This window comes from Carettochelys insculpta, chromosome 5 (genome assembly GCF_033958435.1).
Source record: "Carettochelys insculpta isolate YL-2023 chromosome 5, ASM3395843v1, whole genome shotgun sequence".
Taxonomy (NCBI): Eukaryota; Metazoa; Chordata; order Testudines; family Carettochelyidae; genus Carettochelys; species Carettochelys insculpta.
The window spans coordinates 75926637-75951125 of NC_134141.1; the positions used below are offsets into that span (position 1 = coordinate 75926637).

General features: G+C 41.3%; 1 protein-coding gene across 1 annotated transcript in view; it reads right to left on the minus strand.

The window, feature by feature from the left end:
* The window catches only part of ADGRV1 (adhesion G protein-coupled receptor V1), a 378918-nt gene that overhangs the window by 252879 nt on the left and 101550 nt on the right, over window positions 1–24489 (minus strand). The window contains exons 46-59 of the mRNA XM_074994210.1: window positions 22032–22156; window positions 20756–20922; window positions 20516–20659; window positions 19957–20064; window positions 19084–19336; window positions 17362–17484; window positions 16342–16564; window positions 13536–13740; window positions 12325–12471; window positions 9807–10062; window positions 7764–7966; window positions 6755–6931; window positions 6131–6313; window positions 4194–4373 (exon numbers count right to left, since the gene is read on the minus strand). Of these exons, the coding sequence (XP_074850311.1) occupies window positions 4194–4373; window positions 6131–6313; window positions 6755–6931; window positions 7764–7966; window positions 9807–10062; window positions 12325–12471; window positions 13536–13740; window positions 16342–16564; window positions 17362–17484; window positions 19084–19336; window positions 19957–20064; window positions 20516–20659; window positions 20756–20922; window positions 22032–22156 (2494 nt within the window). The remainder of the gene's footprint in view (window positions 1–4193; window positions 4374–6130; window positions 6314–6754; window positions 6932–7763; window positions 7967–9806; window positions 10063–12324; window positions 12472–13535; window positions 13741–16341; window positions 16565–17361; window positions 17485–19083; window positions 19337–19956; window positions 20065–20515; window positions 20660–20755; window positions 20923–22031; window positions 22157–24489) is intronic.

Here is a 24489-nt window from a genome sequence, read left to right on the forward strand (position 1 = left end):
CCTTTGCTCAACAAACAATCATTAGGTGTTGTCATGAATGAGTGCAGGGAAGGGGTTAATCTTCTGAGGTAACCTGAATCCCAGGTGAGCCAATGGGAGTGAAGTAATTCTGTTTAAATTGAGAACAATTGCAGTTCCTGCTTTTTGTCTCTGCATACAGCAGGGAAAAGACCCAGAGAGGAGATGGCTCCCAAGCAATTGAAATAAAATCAAGGTATCCTGACTGTCACTAAATTAGTCACACAGGTAAAAGTATCAGGGAAATGTTTAGACAGACACATTCAGGTTTCTGGTTATTTTAAATTTGGATGGGCTGTGGCTTGTTAGCTTGTTTTGTTGTGCCTGCTCTGTTTTTCTCTCTTTTGTGTTGTTGTTTGACTTGAGATTTTTCCCTCTGTAACTTTTAAGCTGAATCCCATGGAAATATTTTTCTCTGTGTGAAACTCATTATTTATTTTTCTCCTGTTTTGAAAAATAAATCACTTTTGTAAGCAACTGATCCAATTTCTGTGTTCTAGGAGTCTGTGCCTCAAACCAAATGGCCAGCTACTGAATAACAGGTTTTTGTGTCCAACCTCTCTCCTGAAAAGGGAGGTTTAAAACTTGGGGTACCCCCACAGGAAGATGTCCAAGTGTTTCTTCTTGGTGTGGGGAGGTTTTTCTCACTCAGTGGTGGCAGCAAAACTACCCCTGGCACCAGGGAAATGGTGACCCTGTGAAGTTTTATGGTAAAGCCTGTTTATAGCCAAGGTGTTTTTTAAGTCTCTATGGGGCTCCACTTTCTGCAGTCGGAGTGTGGAGCGGGAGAAGCCCCTGACAGCAACCATCAGATCCATTGATGTCAGAAAATCCCTCAGGACAAGAATGATACCATAAAGGTTTGAGTCTCAATCTGGAACTTCATTTTTTTCAGCTCTTTTTGAGCCTTTTGAGACCTAGAAGAGCAGAAACTCTCCCTGTATGCTTCTGAAAATGGAGCAGAGATCTGGAGAATCTTTCTTCTGAAGGGACAGCCACTGTTATTTCAGTATTCAGGATATGGACTGTTTTCTGGATTTAATCATGCTTCATGGGATCATTCAAGATGAAAGAATGGATGAAGAATAGAGAAAGTGGAGCCCATAATTTGATGGAGTATTCTGGGCTATCTCCATGTGCCATGGTCCATAGTCAGTGCAACCCATCCCTCAAGGACTTAGGAAATCTTATATGGTATTTATCAAACAGGCTTTAGGAGCAACAGGGTTCCTGCTGGCACTTTCTCTGGTGTCATGGTTCCAGAGCTTTCTTTTGGCAAATGTGCTGTCCCTTTGCTGGTATTGCTGTAAGGATGAATGCTGAAAGGAGTGCTTTTGTTTGCAGATGAATCTGAATTCACTCCTCAAACTGTCAGAGCACAGCATGGCTGTGGCCACACTTGGCCAAAACTTCAAAATGACCAGGCAAATGGCCATTTTAAAGATTACTAATGAGGTGCTAAACTGAATATTCAGTGCCTCATTAGCATTAGAATGCTCCCAACTGCGGCGCTTTGAAAGCGACCCTTTCGACCACCTGTGGCTCTGCACGGCTACATGGGGGTCCTTTGCGAAAGGACCCCGCACATTTTGAAATAGCCTTATTCCCCTCAGCTGAGAGGAATGAGGGGATTTCGAAATGTGCGGGGTCCTTTCAAAAAGGACCCCCATATAGCCACGCCGAGCTACTGGAGTTTGAAAGCAGCACTTTCAAAGCACTGCGGCTGGAAGCATCCTAATGCTAATGAGGCGCTGAGTATTCAATTCAGCGCCTCATTAGTAATCTTTGAAATGGCCATTTGCATGGCCATTTCGAAGTTTTGGCCAAGTGTGGCCTCAGCCCATATGTTTTGAGCAGTTATCCGTCTTTCAGTGATAGAGCCATAGGTAGCCTCTAGCCACTAAGCTGGAGGACCTGACTTTAGCTAAGACACTCATAGCATACACTGAAGCCTCAGCAACAAATGCTGTTTTGGGGAAAACTTTCAGGCAAAGATTGAGTGATTTCTACTCTGAAGGGCTCTGAGATCATTCAGACAGGAACAACAGTTTGTGAAGCAAGTGGCTGCTACAGATCCCTTGAGGAAGGCTGAGGAGACTTCAGTCTTTTTTAGGGTGGCCTCCATTGTTTCTATCTGTGCTGTCTGTTGGAATATATAAGAGTTAAGGGGTGGGGCCTGGAAAGGCAATAAAATAGTTGCAGGGACCTGGCCAAAGACAGGTTTGCCATTTCTGATTTATAGATGTGTTTCTTCCTCCTTTCTTGAGGACTGAAGAGATAGATGAGCGCACACTTGCACCAAGATTGTAACTTTGATGAATGCATATTTTGTTAACAGTGGCTTGTCTTATTTTGCTAAGTTCTCCACTCACTCAATAGCAATACTTTCAAGGTCACATTCTCTGTACTCTCTGTAACCTGCTGATTCAGGAAGTATGTAATATGGACGAGTGCTGATCTAACAGAAAATCCTGTAAACAGAGGAGGGTAAAATAATATTCATTACCTGACTAAATAAGGGCTTTGCCAAAGCAGTGACAGATGTGTGAATGTGCATACTAAGATGTATAATGGGTATCAAATCATTGTTCACTTGGAACGGTGTTTCGGGGGTCAGAGATGGAATTAGTATTGGAAATAAAGCAGTCTGTTTTACTCCAGCCTCTCCTGAGTCTCCTGTTTCCTCTCAAAAACGGTATTGAGAGGATGACTCTCTTGTCAGGGATGCTACAGCAGCATCCATCTTCAGTCACTCGATAATATGAGTCTTTGGTTTCTGGATCTTATGGCCATTTTTCTCATTGTGCTGGCCCTTGATCAGGCTTACCCCATTCATCCCTGATTACTTCCCCAAAGGAGAAGTTTAGGTGAATCTATGCCTCAAGGGAGGATTGCAAGAGGAGAAATTTGCCCTATGGCTTACTCTCAGGGCTTGGTATGGGTTAAATCTTAATAGTGGGTACAACCTTCTTGTGCTTGGCCTCAAACTTCTCGGTGGGGAAAACATATTTGCCAAGCCTTTCCCTGGTTCCTGATCAGAGTCAGAGCCTGACAATTCACCCATCTCAGTGGAAAAGACATCATACCTCCTAAATCTTTTAGTTTTTTTCTTCCTTTTTTTTTCCACATTTTTGCTAAGAGACAGTGTGAGCTCAAGTGCAGCTTTTCAGGCCTTTTGCACCTAGTTTTCCTAAAGGCCTAGAGTATTCTCATGAGACCTTTTCCTGAGGCTCACTCACACATGGAGAGGGGAAGGAATACATTTCCATACGCCTACAGCCGAACTGTGAAATAGGGTGAGGGGATTCTCCTGATTCCCTTCCTAGGACACTCGAGACCCACTTTACAACTTGTGCTCTCTACAAATCTCCCCTCTCTGTTCTTCAGGGGCCTCTTATCACTTACCTCCAAGACAGATGATGCAGTCCTCCTCATCCTTGTAGCCTGCCTCTCCCCACTCTGCCCAGAGGTTTCAGGTCTGCGCCTTCCATTTTGGAGAGGCAGCTGCTTTATGGGGTGGAGACCCCACATGCCAGTCTGACTCATAGCCCCAGGGCCTAACAGAGTTAGGAACTGAAGACTGAGTGCAGAAGCAGCACAACGCACCAGCTGCTGAGTCTGGGAAGGCAGTTACACAGACAAAGCACCATTTGGATTTCTTTCAGTACTCACTAGGCTGCTCTCCCAGGCCTAAAAATATGTGGAGGAGCCAGCAGAAAGGCACGAGACACCAGCTGGATCCCAAGAGCCAGCTAAAAATGGGGCTTGGGGGAGAAGTGAGTGGGGGTCGAACCCTGCCAACACCTGTCCCCCAAATTAGTCAAAACACCCCATTAGACACATGAAAAAGAGGAGCACTGAAACTAACATCTGGGTGTTGCTGTGGAGGCACTGAATCTGGCCCAAGCACAAAAAGAGGGGGTGTGAATGGAGCAGTAGCACCAAATCTCTGAAATGCAAGGGGAAGCAGAGCAGACCCAAGGGCAAGGATTGTGGGAGCCAGTGGGCTGCAGAAACATTTTGCACTTATACAAAGACTTGACTGTTTGTCTTGCTGAAAGCTATGCTTAAGGAAAATCTGCATGTTGATAGTTGTCTGTCAGTAATTCTGTGGTTGAAGAGACATAATATTCTTATGCTTATACCTAACCCTGCACCAGGTTGGTCACACTTACGTTCTTCTCCTCAAAGCCAAACACGCCAACAGGAGAGTCATTTGGTGGAATAGCGACAGTCACCGCAATGTCATCCCCAAGTCTGGCACCACCTGTCACCCTGACTAAGGTGACGTTGAACAGTTCCAAAAATTCCACTGCAGTGTCATCTAAGATTGTGATCTCTATCTCCCCTGCAGCCTGAAAAAAAGAACAAGTAAAACATTACAGGATACAAACAGTGAATTCAGCCGACTGTATTTTATGAATGAAACGCTGATAATTTAGATTTTATCTTAGATTTCATAAGTTGCAAAAGATGCTAAATTATTTTAATTTGGCTTCCAAATTTGCTAATGTATTTATTTGATTTTTTAAAAAACAAAGCCATACCAGAATTTGGAAGTATTTTTAAAACTCACATATGCAAACTTTCAGGATTCCTGTTAAAATTGTGAGGAATTTAATTCACTGGAATTCCAATATACTGTGAAGTAAAGTAATACTGTAAACTTGATAACCATGTACCATATGGAAATTTTGGGCTTACTGTTATTACAGGTGTAGTACCCAGAGGCACTGAGACCTCATTTGGGGTGAATGAAGTCTCTGCTCTACAGCCTCAGCTGAGAGCCAGCTGGCCTTTACTTCATGTGGTAGAGTGCAGGGCTTTAGACCCTATACTGGCAGGTTCCATCCCTGGGGTGGGCAACCCAGGTCTGTTGGCATTACACAGGCAAAGATCATTATTACTGAAGGTCATTAGACAAAGTGAAACACTTTTCACTTTTTACACAGTAGGGTCTCAACATTCGCAAGGATTCCATGTTGAGAACCCTCATGAATGTTGAATTTTGTGAATATGGCAGCCACTCCACCTGGAGCCCAACTACCAGGGCTCCTGCCCAGGGCCCTGGAGGAAGCGGCATCTGCCAACACTCTTGCTCGGAGCCTCGGGGGAAGTGGCGGCTGCTGGTGCTCTGTGCCCTGGAGCCTTAGGGAAGTGGCCACTCGCAAATGATTGAATTGACAAACCATAAGTTCTCGAATGTTGAGACCCTACTGGGTTTGACAACACTGTTTTGATGATGGTCATTTGCATGTCCTGCCTCATGGACTGCTTTTGAGGAAGCTTGGATGCAAACACTTTCCTACACACTGTAAGAAGGTGTTGATGATTAGCAGCAGCACAAAGCAAGCATTTTCACAGCACAGAGAGGAAGGAGTAAGACTATTGCAGCTCTTAGACTCATCCAAGAGTTACATTTCCACAACAGGAAGGAAGCAGAAAAACCGATTATGAAAATTCGGATGCAATTTTAACTATTCCTAGGAGTATCAGAAAATAGATTTAAAAAAAAATTATTTAATAGTATGATTTGGCAGGGGCCCTTTCACACAGACTTGCATACACTAATACAACCCCCTCCCCCTGCTCCCATACACACACAGTGGTTTACACTGAAAATTGTCAACTCCTTCTCTAATTTGCTATCTCAGGCCCTCAAATTCCAAATATGACAATATATGTTCAGAAAATATGTTCAGACTGTATGGTTCTTGCTTACCACTTCTGCCATACACTTCTTTTGTAAGCAGTACTACACAGAAGGGATTATATTTGACTCCATATATGATATTTTTCACAAAGTATACCTTTCTTTGCCAAGATCCATCTCCCATCCCATGAAATGAGATGCCCCTAAGGTGCGCTCATTGTGTCTCAAACCCAGACAAAGTTTGGCTCCAGAGAGGAAAATGCTTATGAATCTGTTTAAGTTTCATTAAAGTTAATGGGACTGACTACACATGTACGTAAGTTAAGTTCTTTGTATATGTTAACATAGTAGCAGAAATTTCTTCTGAGACTTTACAATCATATCTTTTTTTGGGAGCAAGTGCAAAAATCTCTGAGACATCTTAACTCAGAAAAGTTTATATTTTCAGCAGCATCATACTTGTCCATCTGCAAATGTAAGGTTTCCAAATGATGGTGTAAAGTCTTCCATGGTAGTGCTGACATGCATGGCTTCCCAGCATACTTTTACTGTCCCAAACCTCCCAGCCTTCCGAACAACAGGCAGCCTCAGTATATTCTGTGGTGGGGGCACCTCATAACCAGCAACTACTCCAGTAAAACCCTAAAAATTCAGAAAACATGTTGAGTGCTCTTGCAAATGTGTTCCCTTTTCAGTCCCTTCAAAAAAGCTGATAACAAAATGTTCAAAAGTGGCCAAAGGCAAGGAGCTAAATCATAATTTAGCCCCTTCATACATAATCTATAAAACAAGGCAGTAATAACTAAGTATATTATTATCATTATTATTATTGAAAGATAAAATTGTTAATCTGATGCAGTTAGGATAAAAATAACCCACTGGTGTTTTAGCACTTCCAATTGCTCTCATGCGCTAAGTATCTTAGCAGCAAGAAAACCTAGGCATACGAATTGCTTATGCAGTATCCAGTCACTGTCACTGATGTTTAGTGCTAGAAATATTAAAAAAACATTTTAAATGCAGCCTAAAAACATGCAACTTGCTGCTAGAATACAAGAGTAAATGTTTAAAATTCAATCTTACCTTTGTAACATTGAAATTAAATATTCCTCTGGGGTCATCGTTCTCTTCAATTGTTACCTCAGCTATTTCTAACCCAAGTCTCTTCACACTTGGCTGCCCTCCAGCAAGAGAGAAATCCACCAGATGCACATCAGTAATATTGATTACAAATCCTTCCTCTAATTCTGGAATATTATCCTGTGAAAATATTTTTTTAAAACCATCACTGCCACTTGTAAGTTCATGTTGTAAAGTAGATATTATGAAAGGAGGAAACTGGCTGCTGACTGAGCAGAATCAGGTAAAACCATGTCCGTTAAATAACTAATTCACCACTACGAAAAGTGGGGGGTGAGGGGGATGAGGGTTAATTTCTGAAAACACCACTGACCAGCAAGACCTGAGCCAAATTTACAACCCAATATGTTTCTGAGAGGACATAAAGTCACTGAAACAAGTTTCCATAAAACTGAATTACTTGTTTCACAGTAAACAAAGCAAAGGATTTGGACTGTTTGTTCACAAACTACAGGTTGAACCTTTTTAATCCAGCACCCTGGGGACCTGACCAGTTCTGGATGAGAGAATTTGAGGGACTATGGGATATCAACATTGTCTAGAATCATTATCAACAGTTTCATTGTTTACTGTGCTCTTAGAAGACAATTAAGAATAAATGACAGCTAAATAATAGCACAGAACACAGAACCAGAACTGGTGGCTGTAAGCAAATTTTATGGGACTGCAGGAAATTTGGCCGTGCCCAGGATAAGTGGTTATCCAGCTAACTAAAATCATGTCGGATTACAGATGTTGCTGGACAAGAGAGTTCTGAATTAGAGAGGTTCAACCTGTAGTTACCTGTTTCCAGATTCTTCTGAAATGAACAGCCACAGTTCTATCTAACAAGTCAATTTTTTCCCTATATCACGTTAAAATATTACTTATTTCCTTTTACCCCAGGACACAAATAACACCATAAGTTTCCGTTAAAATATAACAACAATGTCCCTTTCTTTCCATTACGCACAGGCAAAATGGTGACTGTAACATAAGTCACGATGGTATTCTCTTCCATAATTATTGTTTCTTTTTCTATCACATAATCCTGATTCTCCCTGGCTTGGTTGAAAGGCTGAAGGTCAAAATTAGGTTTGGCACTCAACTGTACTGCAACATCTCCAACAAATCCTTGTTCTCGAATAATTTGTAAAATAACAACAGTAGAATTCTCTGCAAGATGAAATGGGTAGAAAAAATACACACATATATTAGCTCTGGTAAAAAACCAATCCCTGTCGACATACATTTGTTGTAACCCTTTACCTGATGGTCTTCCACTTCCTTTCACTGTGCTAGAATTATTCCATTAATCACTTACTGAAATCGGTGGAATGTTTGAATATGAATGCACGCTCTATCTCAAAACCAGTGCACTCTACATCTAAAAATTTGGTAACACAAGTTGTTTGAAAGTGCATGAGGGACATGTGTATCTCTGCACAACAAAGCAGTGCTGGGGAGCAGTTTGAGAGGAAAGTTTTTGGAGAAACATAATTTAATTGAATTTTGCTTTACAAAACCTTTAATGTACACATTAAGTTCCCCTGCCTTTCCACCATCCCTGTATTTTGAGTGTCTTTCAGGCATCTTAAATCATTCAGAAGTCACTCCTGATTACCAATATAGGAAATGATCTCTTTGCCCATGACTCTGCTGGTGATAGTCAGGGTTTGGCCTTTATTTGTACATGTCTACATCTCAAATGCCCACAGAAAGGAAATATACTCAGACCAATGATGACTCACATCCCCTTTGGGAAATTAGATTTTAATCAGAGTCCAAGAAACTGCAGAGCACCTATGGCTTAGTTGGAAGTCCTGTATCTAGGACAGGAGGAGTACAAGTGGATAGAAGAAACCAGTCAATGTCAAAGAAGTGGTTGGAAGGAAAAAAAGCCTGAGCCAAGAAAAAAGACAGAGTGGGAGCCTGATGTCAAGGCAAGAAAGGGGAAGAAACAGTAATGGTGAAGGTAAGCTGTCAGGGGTAGGGGATGGGAGAATATGTGCTCTACATGAACAGTAACTGATGATGGACAATATGGAGTAAGTTGTCTTCACTTAAAGACTTTTCCCATGGCTCTGTATGCAGATCATACAGCCCTATAAGACAACATACAAAAGCTCTCTGCAGGATTCCAGCAAAGTTCCAGAATCTAGTGTGACTGTACCAAGATCACAACAGAGGTGCCACTCCTTTCCCCACTATCTATATCCTTGTTTGTTCCCAATACAAATCACAGACACTGTGAAAGGACAGTTAAATTCACTGCTTTGGAGCAGCAGCATGGAAATAGCACAGAAATGTCTCTTGCTATCTCACCTTCAAAGATTTCCTGCTGTCTAGTAGCTACCAGCAGAGCAGCAAGTGCCAGCAGGACTGGGTCATATGCCTTGAGTTAATTAATACTTTATAGCTAACAAATTGAAGCATATTATTTTAACATCTAAAGGTGATGATGATATTTTCAGAGTGGAAGGAGGAAATGTGTAACCAGTAAAGGCAAAGTTTCCCCTAAAACCTATATTCTTACATTTAAAGACAAATATTTAATATGCAGCAATTTATCAAAAGGCAACAATATCCACTAAGAATCACCTTACTTTCTAGTGCAAGACACCATTTTTTAGCAAAATAAGGGAGTGATTCTATTTACAAGTGAAAGTAATACAAGTCAACATCACAATCACCTTGGAAAAAGCACTGGTAGTCTTTATTTATAGTGCCTATGAAATTTCCCTGTACACAAGAAAGCTGAATATTTTTCTCTTTTCTAAGAGCATTTTGGTAGCTGTGGTACCACTTCTTTGATCTTTTGGTTTTTGCTCAAATTTTATGTAAAGCAAAAAACAAAAGAACGAAGAACTGGTACCACAGTTACCAAAACATCCTTAGAATATATATATACATATTAGTCATTAAAACTCCCTTCGCTGATATGAAAAATTCTAAAGAAAATTACTTTTTTATGCCATTATACAAACTCCTTAGCAAAATCATAAGACTGACTTACCTTCAGGCTCCACTACTTTAGTGAAGAGAGACTCTGTATGCCAGCCAATTATACCATAGGGAGAATCATTAGGCAAAATGGTAATTGCTGCTTGTGCTCTCTTAGAATCTATGATGGCTCCTCTCATGGGATCCTTAATACCCACAGTAGTGACTTGGGTAAGTGTGATAACGACTGTTTCCGAAAGCTCTGCAACATTGTCTGCAAGAACTGTCAGGGTGATTGTGGACAGGGCCTGACCATCCAAAAAGGTTATCTAAAAGTTTTTTTTAAAAAAAAAAAAGTAAAAAAAAAAGCAAGTCAAAAATGTTATTCCATATTATTGTTGTAAGCACCTTCATCAAGACCTGCTATTGTAAAAATCCAATAATGGAAAAAATACCAGAAGAGCATTAACACACTATGCAAATGACACTGAAATGGGAGCTGGTGTGATATCATTGAAGACAGAAAAATAACTGAAAGGGATCCAGACAGATTAGCAATAATGAAAATGAACAGCAAGTGGAGAAGCACTTTGAAAAACACAAGCTGTTTAATTGGCGCAAAACAAATTGGAAACACAAGGATTAAATGGGAGGAAGAAATAATTCTTAACTAACTGGCCTAAGTTTTGGAGCTGCAGAGTATCTACAACTCTCAATGACTTCAGCACACCTGAAAATCAAGTCATTTTTATTTGGATCTCTTAAATATAGACTTAAGTGTCTAAGAAACCCATTTTGAAAATCTGGGAATAAGCATCAGCAGAATAACTCAATATTTTCAAACTGATAATTGCAGCTTCCTCTACCACAACCTTTGCTTTGCTACTTTGTCGAAGTCAAGAAGGAGAGAAAGTCAATAGGATCCAAAACCCCACCCTTTACTGGCAAATGTTGGTTTTCAGAACACAGTGTCAACACTAGTGCTGGTTGGATAATATTTTAGTTGACAACTTAGTTGACTAATTTCATTAATTTTTCAAATAAACTACTTGCTGAACATGAATTTTATTATTCCCCCATCTACAATCCATTTCTGACAATGTTATCATTTTATGTTGTCATCATTATAGTATTTTGAAATATATGTATAAATAAATGCATGTCTCACATTTTAAAAAGCCATAGAGCCTCCCTTAACATTCTGGGAGACTTTAAAACCTTCCAGAAACAGCAGCAGGGGTATCAAGCACACTGAAAGAGATTGCCTGCCTCACTGTGCTCCAGACAGAAAAACAGGCCAATGGGCTCAACCTGACGGGCCCAACCAAGGGACAAACTGCAGACCCCAGAGAGCTTGCACATGACTGGGACTGCCTGGGACATGGAACTGACGCCCTGGAGCAGGGAAAATCATTGAGAACCTAGGGAGAGGAGAGTCAGGTTTCAGTAGCAGGAGCTGACGCTGTTCCTGACTAACTCTGTGTAGTGAAGGATCACAATCTGTCTTGACTTGAAAGGGAAGCCTCTCAGCTGAGACCTGTACCCCTCCCCCTGCATTGGGATCCAAAGGATGAACAGAACTTGAATGACTAGGAGCACACTACTCCACAAGAGTAGCTGGGCCTCACCTTGCCAGAAAGGGCTGGCTAGAGCTGGAGAATGTCCAGGGTTTCCCATTGAAGAACACCATACCCGTTTTCAAGGTCCTGCTCCACCGGATAGTTAAAGACTGTGGGTAGCATTCGGGGGTATTCTCTTCACTTTGTTGTGGGTCCTTGGGGGAGTGTGACAAGGTGCTAAACAGAAACAGCTCAGCCAGCCCTTTTTCATATCAGCTCCAGTTAACGGTGGTCAACTGAAGCTGGCTAGAGGAAGCTGAACTTGTTTGACAAAGGGAAAACAGTTGCCAGCCTACTCAGCCTGTGGCTACATACAAGTACAGAGGAAGGAAGATGGGATAGCCAGAGAGTAGAAGAGTGGTAGTTCCTTCTTCCTGGCATCTCTTACTGAGAAGTCCCTATGACTGAAACCACCAAGCTGTATGTGGTGAGAAAGTAGTGGGACTGAATGTTGTAAATGAATTACACTGATGATTGCCGAGCCAGGAGGTCACTGTGTAGTTTTTGAAGCAGAGCAGGTGTAGGAATAAGTGTGGGGGATGGGGACCCTTGCTGTGCCCCGGTACAGCAAGGAAGTGTTTTGGTGGAACAGTTCCTCACTCATTTATTTTATGTACTTGATCTTCCACCTACCCCCTTTGATTCAGTTCTCCTTTTCTCTCATTTTATTTCTTTCCAGGAAATGTTGTATATCTTCAGAATATCTTGGCCATTGATCCCTTGTATCTACAATTTATACTGTTCCAGAAGTCACAGGGTTGTCTGTTAATTTATGCACCCAGCCACTAAGTGGAGTTGGGCCCAAAGAACCTTGATTGGTCCTAAAATAGGTCACTGTGCACTGAGGGAGAGGGAACAAGGGACTCTGCCATTCTTGAGCAATCCAGGAAGTGACAACAGTTAGGACTGGGGATATTTTCTATAGTATTTTTAAATCAGTGCCTCACTAAGTTCAGCAAAATTATTACATACCATTCCTGATGCTGGAAATATATCATTAATGCTCCCATTGGCTATCCACTGTACTGTAACATGGCCATATATTCCCATTAAGCGTTCAATATTCAAGGTGATTAAGTTGTCTTGTTCCATTTCTTCAACTTGCTTAGATAAAGAATTCTGGAAAGCAATAAATACAGTACAACCAATCAAACTAAATTATTTGAATGGCGAGAGAACACATGAAGAGCTCCTACGAAAAATACTCACTAAAAATGATCATGTGGCATTAGGAGCAAAATTTTAAAAGATGCATCCCCAGAGCTAAGCATGCAAATCCATATCTGCACACTTCTGTGGAAGTGAACAAATTTTGTGAGATGCTCTTATGGACATATTTAAACAAACTGAGCCAGTTTTGCTGTGGTGCCTAAACCTCTGTTTACAGACAATGCTAGGTGACCAACTTTGAACTTTTTTGCTACAATTTCATCTCTGGACCAGTTTTAAAATAGATGAGAAACATGGGGAACTTTCAGGGCAGATTCAGATTGTTAATTTGTTTTTCTTTTCAATTTGGATGCAGCTTTTGATTTAGCAAGGATTTGCTACGTATGCAATTTTCCAGCCCGGGTTTATTGTGCTCTTGCTGGTTGATCCTGTAATATCTGATGGTGCACTCTAGGTATAGCCACATGACAGCACTACCTCCAGACTTCCTGTTGCTCCTATTTCCCTCTGCATTACTGCTTTGCATAGATTTGTCTGTACCCATCACAGGGCAACCTAGCACCTCAAAGTATGTTTTCAGTTCAGTTTTCCTTTGATAGTGATTTTCTGTAGCTGAAGGGAGCTATCAGTCCCACTGCCTGTCATGATCTGGTAAAAAAGCCTACAGATTTCTGTAAATTGTCTGCATTTCAGCCACTTAAACAGTGGACTCAAACAATTTTTTTCAATGTCAACAAACTTTATACTACTCAGATAAACACTTAAGAAAATAAAATATCGCAAGGTACAGATATTGGGTCTGTTCTTTCTACCTTGAAACCTGCTTAGGCACTTACATCAACATTGTGGGGATATAAAGCGGCACTAAATTAAAATGACTAAACAATGGAGAATCAGAGCCATCTTTTATTTTAATTTTTTTTATTTTCTTTTTGGTTACAGTTTTTACATATTAGTATTTCTTGGTTCTGGACAAAGCAGATCTCTACTGTAACGTAATTTAGTATTGTTACCTGAGCAAATGCAATGACTCCATGAGCATTGTCATTAGATGGAATAATTATATTAACATAACCATTCACACCAATCTCTGCACCTCCTTTGGGGTTTTTCAGCCGCACTGTGAAGAACTCTTCTTCCTCTGGGATTATGTCATCAAGGATATTGATTGCCAACACAACTCCCATGTCTCCGGGTTCAAATATCAGTTCACCTGAACTAGCATGAAAACACAAACACAAAATAATGATAATTAGGAGTAGTTTGTTGTGGCAAAATGGGGAATAACCAAGATTTTTTCATGAGTGAAATATAAAAGTGTCATAATTTAAAAAAATGTTTTAAAAAGGAAAAGACATTGAGCAATATTTATAGTACTGTTTAATTATTTTTCCACAAGAAATCATGAGATACATTTTCAAATCCTGTATCACACTGGACATATATACAATATGTTTGTAAAAAGAATGTAAGAATCTTCCTCAATTTAGTTTTGGATTTACCAGAGAAACAAACACTAAAACTAGGGTGACCTTATTTCCCTATAATGAATATGAGAAACCAGGTAAAATTACTTGTTTTCAAACAAATTCATTGGCAACGAACCATACAAATGTTCAAATTAACAAGATGACTGAGGCCCTGTTAAAAAAAGAAATAGCATTTAATTAGATTCTTTTTATTTACCTTCTTATCTCAAAGGCTTTGGAGTGCACATGGAGAGGGGTAAGAGACATATTCCCATATACCTCTCTCATACAACTGGTGGTGACTCATCAAACACAACCCTCCTGCCTGGCACTCCTCACCCTAGCTGGGCCCCTGATACCTAGTACTGCCAGGGTTCACACCAATGGGAGGGAAGGGCCAGGAGCTACTCCCAGCTGCAGGAGAGGAATGACCTAGCCTGTGCTTTGCCTCACACTCCCAATGTGGCTGAAAGCAACTTCTCACTCCTGCCCATGCAGTGTGGAAAAGCAGCTAACGCCTGCAGGCTGCTGGTGTCCACCAACATAACCCAGCCATCTCCTGTCCACCTCATGCACCACACGCTGGAAGGGGTTAAGTATAAGGATACATTGTACACCAGGGCCCAGGGAAACTCAGTGTAAGAGCTCCAGCAAACCTGACCAAAGAGATAGCTCAGCAAGGAAGAATGCCTCAGGGATGGAGTAGTCCCTTGCAACCTGCAAGGGAGCAGGAGGCAGAAGGGAAGCAGCAGATGCTTTAGCCCTACCCTAGGAACTACTGTGGAGCCTGCAGGTTTAGCATGTGAACAGGTTGAAAATTGCTTACCTTTTCACAAGCAGGCATGCAGCCAGCAACATCACCAGTACTCATGGAGGGAGACAGAAAATACGAGACAGTTTGCCCACTTTTAAGAACAAGTTGGGACATCTGCAGGAGGGCTTAAATATGGAACTGTCCTTTTTTAAAAAGGGACCTCTGGTCTCACTAAATAAAACACTTTAAAAAATCCTGTCACATTTGCTGTCATAAGGAACATCCAGCCTTATTTACAATGCATGATAGAGAAATTAAAACATATATAAATCGATATGGGAGCATACACATTAAAACATCAATCAAAAGATTAAAACTGGAACACTGATCTTATAATGAGGGAAAAATCTAAACCCAGAGGACAGAGAGAACAGCAAAAGCTTGTAATAACACGAAATATCCATAAATGTTACATTACATAAATTCATAAGTTGGCACATTTGTGTTAAAAATCACAAAATATTAGTATAATGCCAATGTCATATAAAACGAGGAATATAAAGGTTCAAAATCAAGAAATAAGGAAGATTGGCCTTGGAAAGTTTTTTTTTAGTTTAAAGCAACAAGTGTTTTTAAGAGTCTGAATTATATTTTTATGGATAAAAGGGTAACTTGACTTGAAAGTGTTTTTTAAAGACGGGAAATAACAACAAATCATAGTATTACCTCATCCACCTCCTCTTTCTCAATGAATCAAAGCAATTAACTTCATGAGGGGATAGTCATTCAACCATAATAAATGTTTTTTTAAATACATAAACACAAGAACATAATTGCAAGTACTATGTGGGCATGACTAATAGTTCACTAAGTCTGTCTAGATTGTCGAGAACTGTTGGCAAAAGATATGCAAACTGCACACGACAATTACATCTCTTCCCGACAGTTCTGTCGGGAGCAGCTTTCCTGATATTTGGCCCCTCTGCCAAGACATCCCTTCTTCTCTTGTTGAACAAAGAAAATGGGTTTCAGCAGAATGCTCCCAATGTGGCAAACTTCTGCCAAGAGACCTCCAGCCTCCTGACAGAAGCTTGCAGTCTAGACATAGCCTTACAGACACTTGTTAACCTCAGTTTTTTAACAGCCCTCATGCTGAATGCTCTTAGGGTATGCCTTCACTACCAGGAATGTCAACCAAACCAGGGTCGATCTTACAGGGTTCGATTTTGCATGCCTAATAGGGACACGTGAAATCAAACCACCTGGGGTCAGCAGTTGACCCCTGTACTCCTCAATATCAAAAGGAATAAGGGAGGTCTTCAGTAGAGTTTCTCCTGTCAACTTCCCTCTGTGAGGACAGCCAGGTAAGTCAATTGTAGATAAGTCAATTCTAGCTATGTAATTGCCATAGCTAGAAGTGTGTATCTACAAAAGGACTTTAATGTCTAGTGTAGACCTGGCCTCAGTGAGATGAGAGTTCTACCCACAGAGTACTTCCAGAGCTGGAGCCTAATGCACTGTATAACAGGAACCAGAAATGTCATTAGAAACATTTTTAAAAATGAAGAGCTGCAAGGTATAAAATGAGAAACCTACCTTGGTATAAAATCTGACTCATTGGAGACAGTGGTCAATTCAAAAATCTGGCAGTAAGAATCTCCAGACAAAGCAATTAGACTTTTGTTGGAGTTAAGTGACCTTGTAGTAACTGAAGTGACATGATTAGCAGGAGATACTTCCAGCACTAGAGAGAACTGATTTACGTCTGAGTTCCAGGAATACAGCATCGATCTTTCCTTACCAGCTAGTAGCACATGGACTGCATTTAAAAAGAAAAAAAAAAAAAAAAGGAAAAGCTCAGAAGCAAATGTAATAATTTTCAAGTCCAGTCCCAGACATGCTTGCTCACAAGAAATCACTGACCAGTCTTGCTTGCAAGGTCTGAGACAAAAGAATATTTGCTTAGAATTTTAATTTACTGATTTATTTCAGCAAGTATATTTCTGGTCGTAAGCAAATGTCTGCAGAAAAAACAACTAATGTTGATCCACTTATACCAGTTTTACATCACTGGAACGCCAGCAGGGGAGTTCAGACTAGGCTAAAATAAGTTATTCCACGTGCAAATCTATATTTAGAAAAACTGAAATGTGCTCTGGCCAGGAAAGGACAGTTACCATTATTATTTGTACAGAAGTCACATTTAGTACTCTTATCTCCTTCTCACTATTTCTTCCAAAGCTGCTGTCAACATTACTTCATAAGCCAGAGGTCGGTCCTCAGGCTCCTTGGACTTTTGTCAAATTAGTAACCCAATTAAGTGCAGTGTCTCTCAAATGAAGACCTGAAATAGACCTGCTGCATCATCACCACCAAAGTCATTCTGTTTACATATTTGCAACACAGCCTTACTTATTTTGAACTGTAAGGTGTACTATCCTTTTTGTGCATGGGTGTAATCTGTTTGGTGCTGATTCCTATTACCAGAAGAATGATGGACTGATAATTTCACCATAATATGCAGCTACCACGTTTTCTTAGCACTATTTCCACTAAGGTCCTACCACCAGCATAAAAACTCTTTTGGAACAAAGATTGTAGTAATCTAAAACTTACCTAAACCTGAAGGAGGCATGAAGGTGTGGATATTGTTTACAGTGTTGGATGAAAGGGACTGAAAATGCCTGAAGGAAGATTGTCCTGTCTCCCAGATAAAAACGTCACTTGAATTACTAGATTCTGCAAAGGTAATAAACCTGAAGTTTAACTACACAATGAATCTGACCAAGAAATACCTGCAACATTGGTTCACATGAAAACGCTGGCATTTGCCAGATTTTACCAGAGAGAGAGCCAGATTATCCAACATTCTTCTGTGCTTAGAACATGAGATATCTGATAATGGAGACAACAGTTTGCAGATATTAACCCTTAATTGACTTCTGTTTATGTGAGCACACGGGCGTGCACACACATACACACACACACACACACACAGGCCATGTCTACACTAGCAAGTTCTTTTGAAATATTTTTCAGAAGAAAGAGCTCTTTCAAGATATCCCATGGAGCATCTACACGCAAAAAATGCTTTTTCAAAATTAAACTGACAAGCTACGTCTACACATGAAGCCTACATCAAAGTAGCCTATTTCGATGTGGCGACATCGAAATAGGCTATTTCGATGAATAACGTCTACACGTCCTCCAGGGCTGGCAACGTCGATGTTCAACATCGACGTTGCGCAGCACCACATCGAAATAGGCGCAGCGAGGGAACGTCTACACGCCACAGTAGTACACATCGAAATAAGGTGCCAGGCACAGCTGCAGACAGGGTCACAGGGCGGACTCAACAGCCAGCCGGTCCCTTAAAGGGCCCCTCCCAGACACACTTGCACTAAACAGCACAAGATACACAGAGCCAACAACGAGTTGCAGACCCTGTGCATGCAGCATGAATCCCCCGCTGCAGCAGCAGCAGCCAGAAGCCCTGGGCTAAGGGCTGCTGCACACGGTGACCATAGAGCCCCGCACAGGACGGAGAGACAGCGTCTCTCAACCCCCCAGCTGATGGCTGCCATGGAGGACCCCACAATTTCGACGTTGCGGGACGCGGATCGTCTACACAGTCCCTACTTCGACGTTGAACGTCGAAGTAGGGCGCTATTCCGATCCCCTCATGAGGTTAGCGACTTCGACGTCTCACCGCCTAACGTCGAAGTTAACTTCGAAATAGCGCCTGACGCGTGTAGCCGTGACGGGTGCTATTTCGATGTTAGTGCCGCTACTTCGAAGTCGCGTGCACGTGTAGACACAGCTAAAGAATGCAATGCTCCTTTCTAAAGCGCTCTGCCACTTCTGTTTCAGGAAGCGCGCTTTCTATCAAAAATTTCTCTAGAAAGAAAATGTATGCACATGCTCTTGTGAAAGAGAAGACCTCATGGGGCCTGATTTTTCAATCCCTGGCCCATTCTTTTGAAATTGCAAGGGCTGTGTGGATACTTTCTTTCAAAAGAGCAGATCACTCTTTTGATCCACTCTTTTGTGTGTGGACATGCTCTTTTGAAAGAAGTTCTTTCAGTAAAGATCTTCTGAAAGAAGTGTATGCTGAAATCAACACCTCACTTATTCTGCACGTAGTTGAAGACAGAGGTAACACTTCTATCTGCCAGATAAATAGCAGAGTTTGTCACTGATAAAATTCTCATGAGATATTTCGTCCTCTCTTCTCTCAGGCTAAAATTCCGGAATACGCTGCTGAGTGAAGCGTCCTTCCCATGATAACAGACGACCACATACTTATGAAAACTCAGGTTCTTCTATCATGCAACATACCTTTTGCAACCACTAAATAGACATCAGACCCAGAAGTCAATGCCTCCATGTGTGTTATTCCATTTACTGGCAACTGATGAAGTTGCTGAAACTCATTGTCTGACCATCGGTACAGAAGCGGGTGGTGGCTGGAGTTTGAAAGAGAAACTGCTAGGTACATAAAACTTCCTCTGGGAAATAGGGCCAGGTGAGGAGCTCCATGAATTGGGAGTTGATGATGCAAAACAAAAAGGCTATTATTCCACTGGAATACCTACAGGAAATGATAAATAAAGCTTTTTCTTTAGATGTAAGTACAGTAAGATTGTGCAAGGCTAACAAAAACCAGATGTCTTACTGAAGACTACAAATCACTAACATCTAATGGCTACTCAGTGAAATCAATAGGTGTTCTCTTCCCAGTTCCTAGAGACAAGCATCACTGCAAAATCTACCACTTTTTCGTACTCAGCCCGGTGAAAAACTGAATGAGCTTGGACACTGAGCACCCTCTTACCTCTAGACATGGTCCCTCCACATGATGCTTTAGATACAATGACAGGATGGTATAAAAATCTGCATTCAACTTTATTCTGAAGTTAATATAACTTCCATATCTATGGATGGCAACTGTCCCTTAGCACAAGTACTAAGTGACAATTTTCAGAATAGGAGGATTTCTAATAATGATTCACAGATGGTCTATTTGTAGGAGTTTCATGCAGAAAAGACTGATAAATAAAAATTAAGTTTACAAACTGATTTGGGTTTATCTTCATTTAGAACTCGGGGTAGCAAAGTCAACAGAATGACTGTCACTTAGGAGTTTCTAATAGTCAGAACTAAATATATACTGAAAATATATAAAAAATGAAACAAGAAAATCATTCCAACCTGTATAGATTTGGAATCAGTCGTATGACTTGCAATAATTAAATAATCTTTTCTGTCAACAGTGAAATGTTTTACATCTCTGGTTTTTGGAACTGAGAGAGTCTGTATCTGTAAAGAAGGCGTAAGAACAGGAGAACTTTGTGAAGTGATTCAAGTTCCTTGTATATTGCTAATTAGTATAACAGAAGAATGTTATTCAATTCAAAACTTTATTTAAACATCAACAAAGTTCCATGAATACACAGTTCTGACTATTCAATAATTTCCACATGAAAATATCATGAGAACATTACTCCACAGCTGATTTTGGCCATAAACAAATAAAACATTTTAAGCGCATAGTATTGCGCCTGTTGATTAGAATCCGGTGTTCCCAGAGTTTGCATTCATTTCACTTGCAATGAAAATTGAGATCGTGGCATTAGAGCATATGAATATTCTTACAAAATGCCATATGTGTGTCCTTGAGGAGTACAAGTACTATGCTGGAGTTCAATAGTAATCTGGCCTCTGAGGAATAGGTTTTTCTGAAGCATCTAAAATAAGGGAGAAGTCTTACCAGCTGTACCCTGAGTCCAGACGTGAATGTGTACACATGATTGTTGGAAGATTCCTGTTGAGTATTTCCATGAGTAACTACTACAAAGGCAGCACCATTGATCTGAAATGTCACACAGCTCTGCGGATTTTGTATACTAAAGTCCTGAGAGGAGAATCATAAAAGTTAATGACATAACTGGACTTTTTATATACAATTAGCACTATCCATGAAAAATGGATTAAAATAAAAACCATTTACCTCAATGGGAACAAAAACACCTCTCCATTGATATACAGAAGAAAAGCTAGCTGGAGAGGTCCGCAGCAGAACACCATACAAAGACTCTCCTGATGTAAAGAAACACCAGCCTGATACTGATTCATCCATGAAACTTTGTAAGACAGACAACATACTGGCACCACCCTCTGCAATACATTAAAAATGCCACTTAATAGAGTAGACATGAAGATGTTTCCAATCTTGTTTTTGAATTCACAAGTCAAACTCAGACCTAATGCCAGGAGGAATAACACTGTTGAGATCACTCAGAACTTGGGTTTTATTAATGCAGATGCACTTAGAGGTTAAAAGAATGAGAATTCAGCAGGTGAATGCTTTTGTAATAAACATAATGTACAAGTAAGTCATACAGGGACATTCTGGAAGACAGAAGGTAGCTCTTAATGACTTAAATTGTAATGAGCTAGGATCAAAATAAAGTAACCTATGGAAAAGACACAAAAATCCACAAGAATTTTTCCTCAACCATCACCAAGATGAGACAGAAGTCAGACTTGCAAAGCTTGCAGTTTGCAGAGCTGCTTAACTTAATATTTTGAATGTGTTGTCAGAACTAAATTACAATAATGAAAGCTTAGACTCCAATCCTACCAACTGTTTTACAAATGATTATCTTTGCTCTTATGAGTACGCCCACTGTAGTTATTTAGCCCTCATTTCTGCAAAGATGTACATAAGTGCTTATCTTTAAGCGCCATAATTAGTCATATTGGACTCCAGTGGAATTACCACCTAAAACTAAGCATATGCCAGTACTGAAGCTTCATAATATAGGCTCTTTCAGATACAGACTTCTTGATTGTGTGGGCAGGACTTTTGCATATTGTGGGCATTACAAGAATACTAATACTTCTAATTCTACAAGCATGTCTCGTTTAAGAGAAACCTTGTGATAATATTGTTCCATTTTGAGTGACATGAGGGTAGGGGAGATTTCAGAAGTCTCTCAACTCTTGACAAAAGTGACAAGCTGGTGGACTGGTTCTAATGAAGCCATTTTGTTTATTAAATCTTAACACACACAAAGAAATATTCTAATGAAGGGGTTTATCAACTCCGAAGAACTGACTGGTGACAAGTATGCTCCAAAATATCTGTTCGTCTATAAGGTGCCACAGGACTTCTTGTTTTTGAATAACTGACTTACATTTCAAAACTAGCTTCTCTACCTCCTTGTCCAATTTACTGATATTAATTTTTAATACAAGTGTCATTCATTGGGAAAAGAACTTACTCATGCCAAGTGCAGTATCAGACACAGTCTCCCACTCCACACTCACAGACATATTGAGCCCATTACTTCGTGATACCTTCAAATAAACAGTACTGTTGGCTTCTTCAGTGATCAGAGAACTGGTCCTAAATGGGGGAATTGCAAAAATACAGAAACAGGAATTCCTTTTACAATGTGTGAACTGATGCTCTGAAAAACAGCATTTACATGGCACAGCTCCAGTGCTAGAACAAACAATATGGCCTGGCATCTGGTTTCCTTACAGGTGGATCAGCCAGGAGCACCACTAACAAGGCTGTTCAACATTTCAACTTACAAGACATTTCAGCTGCTTATAACTTGGGCGAATTTTAATCATTTGGGATGAAGTTTCCATGTCTGTCAGGCTGAGCATTTTGGAAAATTTCAGTTAAATTTTTCAGTTATTTCTGGGACTGAGGTGAAGGGAAAGCACGTTTTACCTGTGTTAAAAATTCTGGTGATCCATTCTTTGACTCAAGCCCCTCCATACTTATTTGAAATTTGACATACCAGTGGCCTTTGTTTCAGGATATGCCTTCTGGAGTCCCCATAAAAAAGCAAATGTTTGACCTTTGAAAAACTTCAATTTTCACGTGCTCCTTAGAGATTTGGATTGTATCAGCCCAATTCTCTAAGTACTGTATGTGCACTGGGCATGCTCTAGACAGGACAGAGTAGATCTTTGATTTAACTGTAGTTCTGGGCTGTGGAGGGCTCTCTCAGGCCTGGGCACCTGTACAGGTTGCAGCCCATGTTCCAGCTCCTCCAGAGGTTCTGGCTGCACATTTCCTCCACACCTATTTCTATTTGCACACACCATCCATGGCACCATGAAGTCACAAAACCTCCTCATCAATCTCCCACTAGCCCTTGCCAAAGTGGCAATCTACAATACCACAAGGTGGGTGCTGGACAAGGGGGTGCTCTGTGACTGTGGGGCCTACTTCCATTACTCCCTAGTCTCTCACATCTGGGCACAGTTCCTCTGGGTGTTATCCACTGGCTCCTTCGCCAGCTTTGAGTAGTACTGGGAAGTGACCAGGGTTCTCTGCTTGGTATTCACACCACCACCCCAGTTTCCTCATTTTAAAACCTGTAAACTTCACCACCCATCCCTGTTTCTTTATCAGTTGTCCCAGGCAATCAACTGAGGCTGGATCCACTGGCCCCTTGCACTAGGCTGGAGGAGGGGCTTTCATGGTGGGCAGGACTAGGTTCACCCACTTCCCCTCAGTCCTCAAATAGGATTTGTACTGATAGACTAGAACCTGTCATTCCTAATATGTATATGGAGATACACACCTCATAGAGCTGGAAGGGACTTTGTGAGGCCATTTAATCCAGTCCCCTGCCCCCTTGGCAGGACCAAGTGCTGTCCACCCACTCCCTTTTTGTCATTAAATCTATTTTGCCCCTAAATGGCCTCCTCAAGGATTGAGATCACAACCCCACATTTAGCAGGCTAATGCTCAAACCACTGAGCTATGCCTCCTCCTGCTGCAGTCTCTGTGAGCATATCCTGCAGGGCCAGGACACGATGGAGGACGAAGTTGATTGATTTGAATGCAGAGGGAACAAAAGAAAAGGAGAGAAGATTGGGATAGAGATTGGCAAGTGTGGAAATTGGAGCTGCAGCTGGGTGGCTTGCAGTGGAAGACTGGGACTGAGAGGCTGAGAAGGAACAGATTAAATAAGGAGTCAGTTTAGAGGGATCTCAGACTGGCTGGACAAGGAGATTAGGACTGATCATCAGGAGTTAGGAAGGAGTTGAGACAGCGGGGACAGAAGACGTGGGGTGGGGTGCAGGAGGCCCAGGCAGGGAGATATATGAGGCGATTGGGATGAAGGAAAGGAACTTGAACCGACGGAGTGGGGGGCCAGGGGAAGAACTGAGATTAGAGAAAAAACGCAGAACGGAGACTGGGACTAGGAGCCAGCAGCAATGGAAAATGTGGGTGGAGATGGGCGAGACTGGAGGCCGGGGTGCAGGGAAAGATACCAAATGAGGACATGGAGATTGAGGGCTCTTAAGCTACGTCTACACTGGGATGCTACATCGAAATAGCTTATTTCAATGTAGCGAAATCGAAATAAGCTATTTCGATGAATAGCGTCTACACATCTTCCAGGGCTGGTGCCGTCGATGTTCAACATCGACGTTGGACACCGCTACATCGAAGTAGGCACTGCAGGAGAGCGTCTACACACCAAAGCGGCCCAAGTCAAAATAAGGGTGCCAGGAACAGCTGCAGATGGGGTCACAGGGCGGACTAGTACTTCCGGGGCAACAGCAAGCCGCTCCCTTAAAGGGCCCCTCCCAGACACACACAGCCTGTACAGCACGCGGTCTGCAGAGCCACAAGCACGCACACCCCGTGTAAGCAGCATGGACCCCCAGCAGCAGGAGCAGCAGCAGCCAGAGGCCCACACACCCGCC